Source organism: Pituophis catenifer, unplaced genomic scaffold (genome assembly GCF_029215685.1).
Source record: "Pituophis catenifer annectens isolate HBS135680 unplaced genomic scaffold, rPitCat1.0.hap2 SCAF_2, whole genome shotgun sequence".
NCBI lineage: Eukaryota > Metazoa > Chordata > Lepidosauria > Squamata > Colubridae > Pituophis > Pituophis catenifer.
This window is the reverse complement of record NW_027256882.1, coordinates 210,555,395-210,570,079: the sequence shown is the minus strand read 5'-3', so window position 1 is coordinate 210,570,079 and position 14,685 is coordinate 210,555,395. Positions and strand designations below refer to the sequence as shown.

The 14,685-nt window shown below is 39.7% G+C and overlaps 1 protein-coding gene across 1 annotated transcript in view; it reads right to left on the bottom strand.

Moving 5' to 3' along the window:
• The window catches only part of LOC139310338 (atrial natriuretic peptide receptor 2-like), a 57,684-nt gene that overhangs the window by 23,035 nt on the left and 19,964 nt on the right, over positions 1 to 14,685 (bottom strand). Inside the window, exons 9-14 of the mRNA XM_070934497.1 lie at positions 14,019 to 14,166; positions 13,189 to 13,275; positions 10,544 to 10,687; positions 6,814 to 6,935; positions 5,281 to 5,410; positions 591 to 639 (exon numbers count right to left, since the gene is read on the bottom strand). Of these exons, the coding sequence (XP_070790598.1) occupies positions 591 to 639; positions 5,281 to 5,410; positions 6,814 to 6,935; positions 10,544 to 10,687; positions 13,189 to 13,275; positions 14,019 to 14,166 (680 nt within the window). The remainder of the gene's footprint in view (positions 1 to 590; positions 640 to 5,280; positions 5,411 to 6,813; positions 6,936 to 10,543; positions 10,688 to 13,188; positions 13,276 to 14,018; positions 14,167 to 14,685) is intronic.

Sequence of the window (14,685 nt, the reverse complement as noted above, 5' to 3'; positions counted from 1 at the left end):
GGGGCATTAGTGAGTCATGGTGACGCAGTGGTTAGAATGCAGTACTGCAGGCTACTTCTGCTGACTGCTGGCTGCAGTTCGGCAGTTCCATTCTCACCGGCTCAAGGTTGATTCAGCCTTCCATCCTTCTGAGGTCAGTAAAATGAGGACCCAGATTATTGGGGGCAATATGCTGACTCTGTAAACTGCTTAGAGAGGGCTGTAAAGCACTGTGAAGCAGCATATAAGTCTAAGTGCTGTCGCTAGTCCTATTGCATAAATAGAAATCTTCTTAAATAATAAAGGATTTTGTTCTAATTTCTTTGGTTTATGTTTACTTCCTGAGTTGTATAAAAAGGCTTAGTTAGCTTTCTGGGAATCCACTTTTTCTTTAAATGCAGTCCATTAGTTTTTTGCAGAGCAGTGGGTTGTGTTCATGTGGAATGAATTACGTCCTTAGCTTATACTGAACTGCCACAGCTAAAGAGAAAGCAGGTATCAGAAATCCAGTGGATATACACATTTACCCCAAAGACCAGCAGTATCTTCAAGGACACCAGTACCAGCAAGATTAACTTTAATGAAGAACCATATTTTATGGCATTTCTTACCTGTGATGGATCACTTCTTGTGGCTATTTCTAAAAGAACGATAGCGTAGCTGTAGGATTGAAGCCAAAACATTATAAGATAAGCAGAAGTGATTAAAAAATTGAAAGAAATCAAACAGACTCTAATCTAGCTCAGATTAATCACGACCAAGTCCTCTGAAAACAATAAAACTTGAGTTTTATTAATACAGTCGCCTTGTCTCTACAATAGATCTCATTAATGAAGCCTTTTCATCACAATGGATTGCTGCTTTGTCTCCTTTAAATATTTAGTCATCTTCCCTCACATAATCATTTCAGCCTATTAATTACTCTTAGTAATTATAAACATATTGCAAATTTTTATGGCATGTAACTAAATACACTGATATTATTTCATAGGATCAATGTAAGCAATTGTGCAGAATTACAGAGAATTGATTAGAAATAGGCCACGAGTATGTAGCATATCGGGTTAGCCAGCAGGAGAATTCAAGTTCTCTGCATATTTTTTCTTTATAGATACAGTATAGTTAAATGTATTTCAGTTTTGTGCACTAAGAAAAAAGGACCAAACAATGTAGCTTCAGTAAACTAATAATCACATCCAGATGTCTAAATGAGTATTTAAAACATGCCAGAGACCAGGGGTGGGCTGCTATGGGTTCACCCGGATCTGGGTTCGGGAGAACCTGTAGCTAACGTTATGGCCAGTTCAGAGAACCTCCAAATCCCACCCCTGGCTGGTCACACCCACCTTACCCCTTCCAGGAGTCTCCACGTGGCCCATTTTGGATGCGAGGTAAGTGCAGAGCCCGCGTGGAGGCTCGAAGAGGGGGAAAAATGGGCCTCCCGGAAGCTCTGGAGAGCCTCTGGAGCCCGGGGGAGGCAGTTTTCACCCTCCCAGAGGCACAAGGAAAACCTCTGGAGCCTGGGGAAGGTGAAAACGTCCCCCCCACCATGGTGCAGGAGGCCGACTAGGCCACACCAGCATGGCCACGCCCACCCAGCAACTGGGCAGGGAACCCGTTGCTGAAATTTTTGAAGCCCACCCATGCCAGAGACTCATACAAACTGTATCCTTTTCAGATAAGTAGCAGACTTGGATATGGAACGGAAATGGCAGTGGCTGTCTTTTGAATGAAGTCTGGTATTGGTGGGATGGTAGCTGTGTATCTATCCTTGCTTTACTTGATCTCCCAGTGGCTTTTGATATCATCAACCATGATATCTTTCTAAATTGACTCAGAGGATTGGAGGTGGGGGCCACTGTGTTGTGCTAGCTTTCCTCTTTTCTTCGAGGTTGATTCCAATCGGTGGTGATTGGGGAGAAGAGATTCCACACCCATCCCTACTCTGTGGGGTGCTGCAGGGATCGGTATTCTCACCTCTTCCGTTTAACATCTACATGAGATCACTGGAAAAGCTCATACATCATCATGGGATGAGGTCAGTATGCTGATAACACCCAATTGTACATCTCTGCCTCTGGAGAACTAAGCAATGCTGTGGACATCTTTTCCTAAATCTGAATATTGTGAAGATCTGGGTGAGAAACAACAAGCTTCAACAGGCAAGACTTAATGGCTTTGGGTTTTGAGGCCCTCTGATCTTAGGACTATACTATCTTTGCTACTGAATGGGGTTGCATTGCTCCAAACAGACCCTGTGTACAAGGTGGGGGTTCTCCTGGACTCATGACTCCTTCTTGATGAGGTGGCAGTTGTGACTAGAAGGACCTTTGCTGCAATTTCATATTGCGTACCCATTCCTGATCAAGGAGACCTATTCTCCTTGGTCCTGATCACCACCTGGTTGGTTGCAATGAGTTCTTCATGGGGCTGCAACAGTAGTGGGATTGAAATCCCGGCGCTACCAGTTCGTTATCGGTAGCGCACGGGCACAGGCGCTCACTTTATGAGCGTGTGGCGCTCCTGCGCATGCGCAGAGCATTTTTGATGGCGTCTGGGCGGGTGGGCGGAACCTCCAGCTGCAACTACTGGTTTGCCTAAACTGAGGTGAACCAGGAGCAATCACCACTGGGCTGCAAGCAGTTATGTGAGTCTCTTGCAGAACGTGCTTTATATCTCTGCTTTTCAAGCTGCACTGCTCACCAGTTTATTTTCATGTTCAATTTCAATGTACTGGTGTTGACCTCTAAAGTTTTTCATGGCATGGGACCAGGTAATTTGAGAGACTGCCTCACCCCAGTTTCACCTGCTCACACATCCCACCAGATGCAGCAGAGAGGGTATGCTCAGGTTTCATTATCTAGGGAGCTACATTTAGTAGGCCCTTCATGGTGGGCCTTCTCTGCAGTGGCACCCATATTATGGGATTTTCTCCCCACTGAAATGAGGTTGGTTTCATTTTCTTCTGAGTTTCCCAACATCCTCAAGATCAGGTGATGGGTGAGTTAATAAGCTGGCTCCATTACTGTTAACATTATTGTTAACATTCCTTCATCTACTTTTTACTTTAGCTTATTTTATAGTTTTGGATGATTTAGTTAATAATTATGATTTTTAGCTATTTATTGTTTTAACTTGTAAGCCACCCAGTGACATTACTTTTGTGTAAATTTGATAAATAAATAATAAATAAATAAAGCTACAGAGTACAGAAGGAACATCATCCAGAAACACAAATACGTTTTCTTGTGTTTAAGCATATCATAAGTTATCTTCTCTAAACTAAACTGTTCATAGCATCTGCCATTATAAGGAATTATTGATGTCATGTAGCTGGGAAAAAGTATCCCTAGACCATAGTATTGCACTCTTGATATTTGAAAATGTTATGTGTTCCACTCAGTGTTGCAGGTATTCAAAAACTAAACCACCTGTCTAGAAGTGTATCCTCATCTGTACCGGTGTTTCTCAATCTCAACAGCTTTAAGGCAGTGGTGAAATTCATTTTTTTTTACTACCAGTTCTGTGGGCGTGGCTTGGTGGGCGTGGTGTGGCTTGGTGGGCGTGGCAGGTGAAGGATACTGCAAAATCTCCATTCTCACCCCACTCCAGGGGAAGGATACTGCAAAATCTCCATTCCCACCGCACTCCAGGGGAAGGATACTGCAAAATCCCCATTCCCACTCCACTCCTGGGGGAAGGATATTGAAAAATCTTCATTCCCACCCCACTCTGGGGCCAGCCAGAGGTGGTATTTGCCGGTTCTCCTAACTACTCAAAATTTCCGCTACCGGTTCTCCAGAACCTGTCAGAACCTGCTGAAATTCACCCCTGCTTTAAGGTCTTAAAAGTTGCACAGGTGTTAAAATTGCTGAGGTCTTAAAGCTGCTGAAGTTGAGGACCAATGATCTATGGTATTAAAAGTGTAGCCTACTACAATAAGCACTTCATTCCCTCTATTCCAGATTCTGAATGTATGCTTACTATTTTTTTTTTTAAAAAATCCATATTCACTGAATCAGTTAAAAACACATAACTGGTACATCCAAATTTTCTAACAGATTTACCTTGCAGCAAGTAGAGGCTGTATCAGCTTCTTTTGGGGATTCACTGAAACACAAGTTTGACCAAGGGTGCCTAAACATTTGCGTACAACATACCTGATTAAGCAGTTGAGGTTTAAAGGATTTGTGGATACAGAGAAGGGATGCATTTGTGGATACAGAGAAGGGATGCATTCAACTGGCCTAACTTGTGCTCCGTAGAGGGAATAATTTCACAATCATTTCCTTCATGGTAATCAGGATTATTCCCTCTGGCAAAGATACCTCCACAGCTGCCCTGCTGACTCATCTTCTCGGTGATGAAATGGGATCAGGCAAAGCTTAGATACAGTGGAGCCTTATTTGCAGAATATGGGGTTTTAAGACATGCACTAGCATCTTCAAACATTTAGCAAATGCGTGAGGTGACTAAGAGCTTAGATGGAGCTCAGAATGTTTGAAAATGGCTTATTGATTGGTCAGCAAATGAAATGGTAAAGGTAATTTTGCGATTATTCTTCCACACTAAAACATTCTAAAAATATTGACAATCTGACTTCCAGAGCTCTGCAGAAGTCATCCTATATTTGTGGAAGGCAATACAAATAGCAGCACAGCAACAAAATGAGCACATTCCCTTTGCATATTTCCTGCATTGATTGCAACTGAAAGGGGCTTTAATTTCCTAAAACATCACATATGGCATAGTCAGTATATTATACATTGAAAAGGGAAAAAAACCTAAAGATGATATTTTGAACTTCTTAAAAGGTAAAGGTTCCCCTCGCACATATGTGCTAGTTGTTCCCGACTCTAGGGGGCGGTGCTCATCTCCATTTCAAAGCCAGAAGAGCCAGCGCTATCCGAAGACGTCTCCATGGTCATGTGACTGGCATGACTAAATGCCAAAGGCAGACGGAACGCTGTTACCTTCCCACCAAAGGTGGTCCCTATTATTCTACTTGCATTTTTTACATGCTTTCGAATGCTAGGTTGGCAGAAGCTGGGACAAGTAACAGGAGCTCACCCCGTTACGGTGCACTAGGGATTCAAACCGCTGAACAGCCAACCTTTCGATCGACAAGCTCAGCGTCTTAGCCACTGAGCCACCACATCCCCTTTGAACTTCTTACCTATCTACAAAACAAGTAGCCACCACAGAAATGTAAAATTGTGTATGTTCATTCAATAAAAAGAATAAAGCAATCCATATTTATAGATAGAGGAAGGTAACCATAAGTGAATTTATTGTCTTCACCTATATACATCTGCAGCTGGGGTTGGTTCAAAGTTTGGCATTGAGTGAGCTTCAGGAGCCAAATAGACTTGATGAGCAATACTGGAATTCATCCCTGAATCCTCTTTTCTGTAGGATTGTAAACCATAGTCTGCCACAAAGAAAAGGAACAAAGAGATTATCTTTCCCTCGAGGTTTTGCGATCTATTTTAATCTAGAACCATCTAAACATGCAAATCAGTACAAGGGCATTTCCAATTTTAGAATACAAATGAATTTCTCTGCAAATTTCTCAGCTGATTTTGGATACGGGGAAAAAAAAATCCTACAGACAAGAGACTGTTCATGTTGTTTTACATCCAGGATCAGTATTTAGCATGCAAAGTTTTACTGTGGCTAACTTCAGAATGAATTTGAGAGCTGTTTTTCTGAGAAGGTGTTGAAAAATATCTATCACTGATAAACATCAACATATGAACTCACTTGGAACTGGTCTCATTTGTTCATAGAAGCATAGAGCCAAATCTGATTGATAATGTTATCATGCCTGGAAGAAAGGATGCACTTCAAACAAAAATGGGGCCAGAACTGCAGCCTATCAAAGCTGCAGACGGATCTCTGCATGCTTCCAGCTGAATTCCAGCAACACAGAACTGATTGCCTGAATGTATATTGATAGGCAAATCTGCCTTCTTTTGAAAAACCTTTCTCAGACTTCCAGGGAACAAATAGTGAGCTGAAGATGATTCAAGAGCCAAGGTGGCGCAGTGGTTCAAGTGCAGTACTGCAGGCTACTTCAGCTGACTGCTAGCTGCAGTTCAGCAGTTCAAATCTCACCAGGCTCAAGGTTGACTCAGCCTTCCATCCTTCCGAGATGGGTAAAACAAGGACATAGATTGTTAGAGGCAATAGGCTGATTCTGTAGAGAGGGCTTAGAGAGGGCTGTAAAGCACTATGAAGCGGTATATAAGTCTGAGTGCTATTGCTATTGCTATTCCCAATAACTGCAGCAGTATGGAGAGCCAGGGAGTAGATCAGCTCTTCGTAATTCCTCTCTGAACAAGGAGAGGACTTGAGAACACCCATAAGCGCTCCGGAGAGTTGCTCCTCAAAGAGCTCATTTGTTGTATTTGGAGAGAAGATGATACATTACTAAAATGGTTTATACCTGTTGCAACAGTCAATTGTAAAATATTTTTTCTTACTTTACTATATTCTTACTTTCTTTTCTATTTTTCTTTCAATTTTTTTCCCTTTCCTTTCCTGCACCTTCATTTTTAATTGTATTTTTTAGTTTATATTAGTTTTTATTGCAGCAATTGTAATTTTAAGTAAAATTACTTAAAAATCCTTTTTTCAAACAATATTAACTCCACAATTACCAAGTAGACTCCATGATCAACCGAAGACTTCAATCTGAGTCTCCCTAGTCATCAAAATTCCTCTCTGGTAACCCTAAGACAGTCATTTGATGTAAAATTGTTTGTCCTGTAGTATCTAATTTAGTCTCCTAATACTTAACTGAAGGTACTTTTCATCTTCTTCTCTTCTTACCTGAAATCTTACAGACCCAGCGATCATCGATAACACAGTTCCTTGATTTCAGCTGTCCATGATAAATTCGATGATGGTGAAGATATGCCATTCCTTGTGCAATATCAGTGGCAAAAGAAAGTCTAAACAGAGGATGGAACAATGGTTAGCATTAATATACATTAAAGGAGAAGGAGAGGAGGTAGAGGAGAAGGAGATGATAAGATTTAAAAGAACTCAATAGAACAAACAGGAAAGTGTTCAATGATATTTGACTTACACCCTACAATATCCTCTCCTACACTAACAATAATAAACCATAAGGGAAACATTCATTCATATTGTTCATTTCTCTCACATACATACCCAAATGAATCTTCTCTTTCTAATGATAGCAATTTACAGAATCACTATATTGCCCCCAAGAATCTGGGCCCTCATTTACCAAGCTCAAAAGGATGGAAGGTCGAGTCAACCTTGAGCCCATCAGGATATATCTCTTGGCTGTGAGCAGATTTAGCTTGCAATACTGCATTCTAACCACTATGCTGCCACAACTCATACATCACACCCAATTATTCCAGCATAAAAAAGTAACTTGAAAGACATTATAATAAGAGGAGAAGGATGCCAGGAAGAAAATATGTCTCCATATCCAAAACCATTTATACTAAATTCGAATCCTCCCTTTTCTTGGACTGTGGATTTTATTCCAGACTGACATAAGTGTTAGTCTATATGGAGATAAACCTGCAGACTATTGCATTTTCTTAAATATAGTAACCTTAGCTAAATTTAATGATTTTGTATATAAAAAGTTAAGTAATTTTTGAGTGGGGAATAATTATCTCCATATTTTATTAAGGTAATTAAAAAAGTCAATACTATGGTTGCATGAAAAGGAATGAGTTACTGGAATGTGCATGTATTGTAATTCTATAGACATTTGCTTAATGATAACCTTCTGCCCATTGAGTTTTGTCCAACATTTATTTGTTTGTGTTCCACCTTTATTATTTTTACAAATAATTCAAGGCAGTGAATATATCCAACAAACATTCCTCCTCTTATTTCTTCACCACAACAACCCTGTGAGGTGAGTTGGGCTGAGAGTGACTAAGAGTCACCCAACTAGCTTTCATGTAAGAGTTGAACTCGTGGTCTCCCACTTTTTAGTGTGGTGCCTTAACCACTACACTAAACTGAACATTCCCATAGATAGAGGAGTATGGGGTTGGAACCTAATGAATAAAATGACTAGTATGTGTTGAGTATTGAGTGGCAGATTTGAATGGACCAATCAGGGACAAGAGCGGGAAATTCAGGGGACCGTCAGTGGCTGAAGCTGCGGACAGCTCCTAGCTATAAAAGCTGGCTAGGTTTGGCCATTGCGATTATGGAGCTGAATAAAGAGTTGATTCTACTGCAAGTCCTGTCCTTTCTTGCGCCCATGATCTAACAGTATGAAATCAGTGTTCAGTGCTATATAATATTTCTGGAAAATGCCAATGCATGGTATTATTTATATTAACATAACACAAGCTAGATATGAAGTCTGATATCTGTCAGCAAAGATAGTTTTCTGTATCTTTTTACAGCCCAGATTTGGTAGCCCTACAAAATCAAAGATATATAAAGAGATAAAAATGTTTTATGAATGTCTAAGATAGAGAGCTTGGATTCTGAGTAAAATCTTAGTCATTGTGCAACCTTATTTTAGAATGGCTAAGGTGAAAAAAATGTCTTGGGTTTCTAGATAATATAGTTCTAAAGAAACAGTCTAAGGAAACTGGGCATGAGGTCAGAACAAGAAGTTATTTTTATAAGAGCAACCTTCCCTAACCTGATTTTTGTGTGGAAGTAATTTGCTGTCTAATGCATGTAGCAGAAAACCAGATTAAATAAGACTGTACTAGACATGACTGAGAGCTAATAATGAGACACTTATCTTCTGAATTGGCTACATAGAATCTTGGGTATTAGTGTTTTCTAACATGTCATGATGTGAGTGCTTCAAAATGATATTGAAATATCTATTAATTAGGATGTATCAATGCATTTTTTTAAAAAAAAGCTGTATTTTATTCAGAATCTACAAATCACAACCTAAATTCGTAACCATCTTATATAGGTTTATGTTTCTCATCATTTCAATATCCTCAAATTCAAGCACCTGCCCCCAAACAATGCAATGTAACTTGAAAAAAGCAGCTATTTGAAGGTATGACAGTAAAGGTTTTCTACAAAACAATTCTTTTTGAGCTGGACTGCATTTCACGTTCATGGTAATAAAAGATTAGAAAATTTGTCCTTGTTACTTTGTTCAAGAGCTGAAGACAAGAAATGACATACCCTGATATTCTTCTTGGGTGTGGATGATGAAATTAGAAATGATCAGACATAGTTTTTTCCCTCACATTTTTTAGCATTTCTTATACAGAACACAGCTAACTAATTAAAGTAGGTTTAAGTTAAGAGGCATCTTAAACTCACTGGCTACTGTCTTCCTTAGAACTAGGTTTATATAATTCAGTGTCTAGAGTCTTACTTAATAAGGTAAAGGTAAAGGTTCCCCTCACACATATCTGCTAGTCATTCCCAACTCTAGGGGGCAGTGCTCATCTCTGTTTCAAAGCCGAAGAGCCAGTGCTGTCCGAAGACGTCTCCATGGTCATGTGGCCGGCATGACTAAATGCCAAGGGTGCACGGAACGCTGTTACCTTCCCACCAAAGGTGGTCCCTATTTTTCTACTTGCATTTTTTATGTGCTTTCGATCTGCTAGGTTGGCAGAAGCTGGGACAAGTAACGGGAGCTCACCCCGTTATGTGGCCCTAGGGATTCGAACCGCTGAACTGCCAACCTTTCAATTGACAAGTTCAGCATCTTAGCCACTGAGCCACTGCATCCCTTTTTACTTAATAGATATACGCAAATAAAAAAAATTAAGAAAAGTTTTCATCCATAATCTATGATCATGCATAGTAAGTTCGGTCAGGGAATCAGTAGAATTAATCTTCATTACATGTTTAAATCCTAATATTTTTCAATACAATTGGAAGATATAAATTCATTTTTCCCTCACCCACCCACCCACCCTGCTTGGACAAGCTACTGTGTTTTCAAACCAGGGGTGGGTTCTACTTACCTTTACTACCAGTTTGCAATGGGGCTGCCAGCATGCGCATGTGCAGAAGCTTCGCTCATGTATTCGCACGCTCTTCTGCGCATGCGCAGAAGCTACCTGATGACGTCCGGGTCGGGGGGCAGAGCCTCCCGCTGGTTTTACTACCGGTTCCTGTGAACCGGTCCAAACCAGGGGCAACCTACCACTGCTTCAAACTCAGAGCACAATCCTATCTGCATGAAAAGCTTGACCTTTGTCAGTCACACTCCAGACTTTCCTTCTGAGCAAGATAAGAGTAAGCTTCTGGTTTAGCTATGATGGATGTAACAAATTAACAATGTGTTCTCACATAACAGACCAAACCAATATGTAATAATCATGATTTTAGGTTTCTAAGTAATGTAGTTAGTAGTACTAAGTAATACACAGGATAGAATATTCTAAAGCCCAATTGCAATCTTACCATGACCAAGATCTCATCAGTATTTGATTACATATTTATGCTCAATCTATTATTTATTCCTAAAGGTAACACTAAGTTTGCACTGTGCTGTTATTTTATTTATCTAATGAAGTTTCAGTCTAATAAAAATACAGTATTCTATCTGCTATGTTGATTCTCTCACCTGAAGCCCCAGTTTAAAGGAATGTTTTCATTAAGCAGCACATCATTCAAACTTCCTTTAGGGCAATATTCTGTTATTATGGCAATATTTGGTACCTCAATGCAGCCTCCAATAAATTTGCAAATGTTTGGATGATCTAGTTGTCTATAGAGGGGGGAAAAAAAACCAAAACTCAGCATACTTATCAGAATTATCAGTTAGAGAATATCCAAATTGTGTTATGTTGCTCCTGAGAAATGCATTTTCACTACAATAGAAATATATTGGGAGTCAGGATCAAATTCCAGAATTCACTTGAACATTAATTACTGAAGTGGTGAATTGTAGATTATTTGGGTTGACTAACTGGTCCAAGTTGCTGGGACTGGAGGTAAATCTAATGTAGCCTTTCCCAGCTGGCATTGGGACTATGCTGCTTCCAGAAGTGGGTTATTCAAAAATTGAAGCTCAAAACCAGTAGAGTGGACATCACTTACAAAATGTCTGGTAGATAAAAACATGGTCAAGAATAGATCCAATCCAGAGTTCAGTTCGGGAAAAACCTGCTATTAGCAGAAGGTCCAGAGCATCAATGCATTCAGAAATTATGTACTCTTTCTATTCACAGAAAGCACAGAGTGTGCTACATACCTGAAAAAGGCATAACTGCTTCACAGGGTTGCAGACAAGGGGTACACTTACAACTCCTTGAAGCATCTGTTTGGAATTGAACCCAAAACTTTGCAGAGCCTTATTTGGCAGACACTTCACACAATGGAAAGTAAAGCCCACCAAACCTACTCAGAGCTGGCTGGAGGAACAAAAACTCTCTCTCCAGGTGGAAGAGGGGGGTATGACAGTGTCATACTCAATATATCTGCTCGTGTTTTGAAAATGCTTTAGGCCTCAGACCTCACAAAAACTCAGCACCTCTCTGCAATACATACACAGCTTTTCTTTTTTAAGGCTTCCGAAGAAATCTGGAAGAAAATGTGGCACTGCCTGAAAAGTTATATTAAGTTAAAAACATCTGTCCCTTAAAGGGGTTCAATCTCTTTTTTTCTCCCCAGATTTCACAGGGAATCTGCTGCTTTAATGAATAGCAGAGATGTTGTGCTTGTGGAACATTTTTCTTAATCATTTTGGAAGCACGCATAGGCATAATACCCAGTACATCTGGTGGATGCTTGGCTGGAGAAAGCTGATAAAATCTATTTGATTAGAAGAGGCATCAGATCATGTAAGCCACAGAATGAGGGAATCTGATGAGAAGTGAAGGTCCAGTGAGTTTAGGGTAAGAAAACCCAATCTTATTCTATTTCACTGCCTTCATTCCTGATAGGGAATCCTTTATTGCTCACATAAATATTTAGTTCTTGGGAATTTTTTTGTTTTTTATTAAAGTTTATTTATTTATTTAAGAAAATTTATATGGCTGCCCAACTCACTCCAGGCAGCTTACAAAGATAAAGCTATTATAAGATAAAATACAAATAGAAACAAAAATTGAGAAAGTTAAAGAAGAAGTACAGAAAGAAGTAGGGAAAAAAAGGGGGGGGGAATAATGATTTTTTTCACTACAGTAGAATATAAAAACAATTACAACTTCAGCCTTTTGCTTTATATTTCCAAATTTTTCAAGCCATTCAAAGTCATTCTAATAAAAACTTAAAATTAGTTACATTTTTTTTTCAGTTTCAAGTACAAAATCCAGAAATGGACTCCAAATGAAAACAAAATACCATATTTTTCGGAGTATAAGACGCACCTTCCCCCCCCCTAAAATGGAGTGAAAATTTGGGTGCATCTTATACACCGAATGTAGCCCCACCCACCTACTGGCCCCCACCCTTTGGCCTCTGCCTCCCAGCAATTTACCTCCTTGTAGCAAGCAGTAAGAAGAAACAGCCCATTTCAGCTAATTAGCGCAGCCTAATTAGCACAAGTTGATTGTCCGCCTCCCAACTCTCAGCTGTTTCAGGCTGCAGGGATTGCCATTGCCTATTGCTGCGCAGGCTTCTGCTGTTTGCTGCAAGAAGGTAAATTGCTGGGAGCATTTTTTTTTCTTGTGCTAATCAAGCTAAGTTGAAAATGAAAATGCAAGTAAAGCAGGCTGTTTGCTGTTTGCTGCAAAATTGCTGGGAGGCAGATTTCTTTTTCTTGTTTTCGTCACCAAAAAATGTAGGTGCATTTTATAGTCTGGAGTGTCTTATACTCCAAAAAATATGGTAGATAAATTCTTCTGTTGAATTAAAACAGTCAATTTTACCATCTCCACCAACCCCATCACCTTTACCATTCATTCTTCCATGATGGAAAGTTCTTGTGATTTTTTTTTTAGAATTCCAGAATCTACTTTATTTTTTAAAGAAATCACATTTCTAGTCCTCTTGTTTAGGTGCCTTACATGAGCTAGTTTATAATGCTAATATTTGAGTGAAGAGGGAATTTGTTTTAGAAAAAAGAAAGATTTATCTGTGTCCTTTTTGAATTCCAACTGATGTAGAAAAATACCAGCTATGATCAGTTGTTTAATAAATGAAATATACAGCAGATTTCAAGCAAGAGGAAAATCAATGTAAAGTCACATAGGATGCTTATTACTTCATTAGTAGACATGCATCTAGACATACTGTATATATAGAGAATATATGTGTATAGCTTACCTTACTTGCTTGACTTCTTTACGTATGGTCTTGGTAAGGGTAAATGTCTTTTTCATTATTTTTTTGATGGCAACTGTTCTGCCATCACTGAAAAAATATAGAGATGCTTGTCTTAACTGCCAACAATCATAAAGTCCAAGTACTTTGAAATCACTTTGATTTTCTTCATTCTATGACACAAGCTAGGTTTAAAAGTAATAGCTAACTATTGGTTATGCAGTAAGTTTCACCTATAGGGTTATTCTGCATTAAATCTCTTCATATCTCAACTATGACTTGTGGAATACTCAAGATGAATATAATATTAGGCTAGATTTACACAATAAGATTTTCTCCCCTCCTCTTCTGCAGTCTTCCATGTGCTCTCGAAATCTAAATCCCCAAGGCTGAGGAAATATAACCAGTGTTCAAAAGCATTGCTCATCAATTTTGGTACAGAGAAATGGGGGAAGGAGGGCAACAGACAACAAATGATCTTATCATGCTTATTGTGTGTGTGTATCTTTATACACATGTGTTAGGAGTAGCACCAGTAGTGGATTTCAATTTAGTTTGCTACTGGTTCACTCGCGCGTGCGTGCTTTTGCGTATACGCAATACTTTTGCGCAGAAGCATCCGTGCGGGTGGGCGGAGCCTCCTGCCACCGCTGCTACGGTTCATCCAATCTGGAGCGAACCAGTAGCAACCCACCACTGAGTAGTATCCAAGAAAAAGACCTGATGAACATGCTTTCAGGTGTAAACAAACGAAAAAGATCTTCTTTGAGGGAACATAGCATTTTGACTAATGAAAGCTCCAGGGATTGCATGAATGATCAAAAAATTCTTACTAGATTCCAGAGGGCGAGAAGTACTTCACCTTGGAAGCATTGGCAGGTGCTGTAGAGGAGCTCAACCCCGTGAGACAGCTGGTGTTGGAGATGCTGGGTGCACGTGGAATACTCAAGGCACTCCCCATGGCAGTTCTTGAAAAACGGTCTCAGGAGGGAGAAAAAGAAATTCAATAGTTTACAGACCCATTGGCATGAATACTCACAGATTACTATAATGTGCTATCCATATCCCTGCACATACACAAGTTTGTTGTATTGGTAATCTGCCAGGTATTCTACAGGTTGTCCTTGACTGACAGCCATTCATTTAGTGACCATTTGAAGTTACAAGAGCACCGAAGAAAGTGATTTAAAACTGGTCCTCACACTTAGGACCATTTACAGCAGCCCCAGTCATGGGAGCAAAATTTTGTCTCACGGCAATCACCTTGTATTTATGATGGGTCCTGGGATCATAAGATCATCATTTACAACTTTCCCAGACAGCTTTCAACAAGCAAAGTCAACGGGGGAAGCCATATTTACTTAAGAATCACGCGATTCACTTAACAACTGCAATGATCTGCTTTAACAACAGTAGCAAAAAAGTTGCAAAATTGGGTGTGACTTACTTAACAACTGCCTTTCTTAGCAACAGAAATTCTGGTTCCAATTGTGATCATAA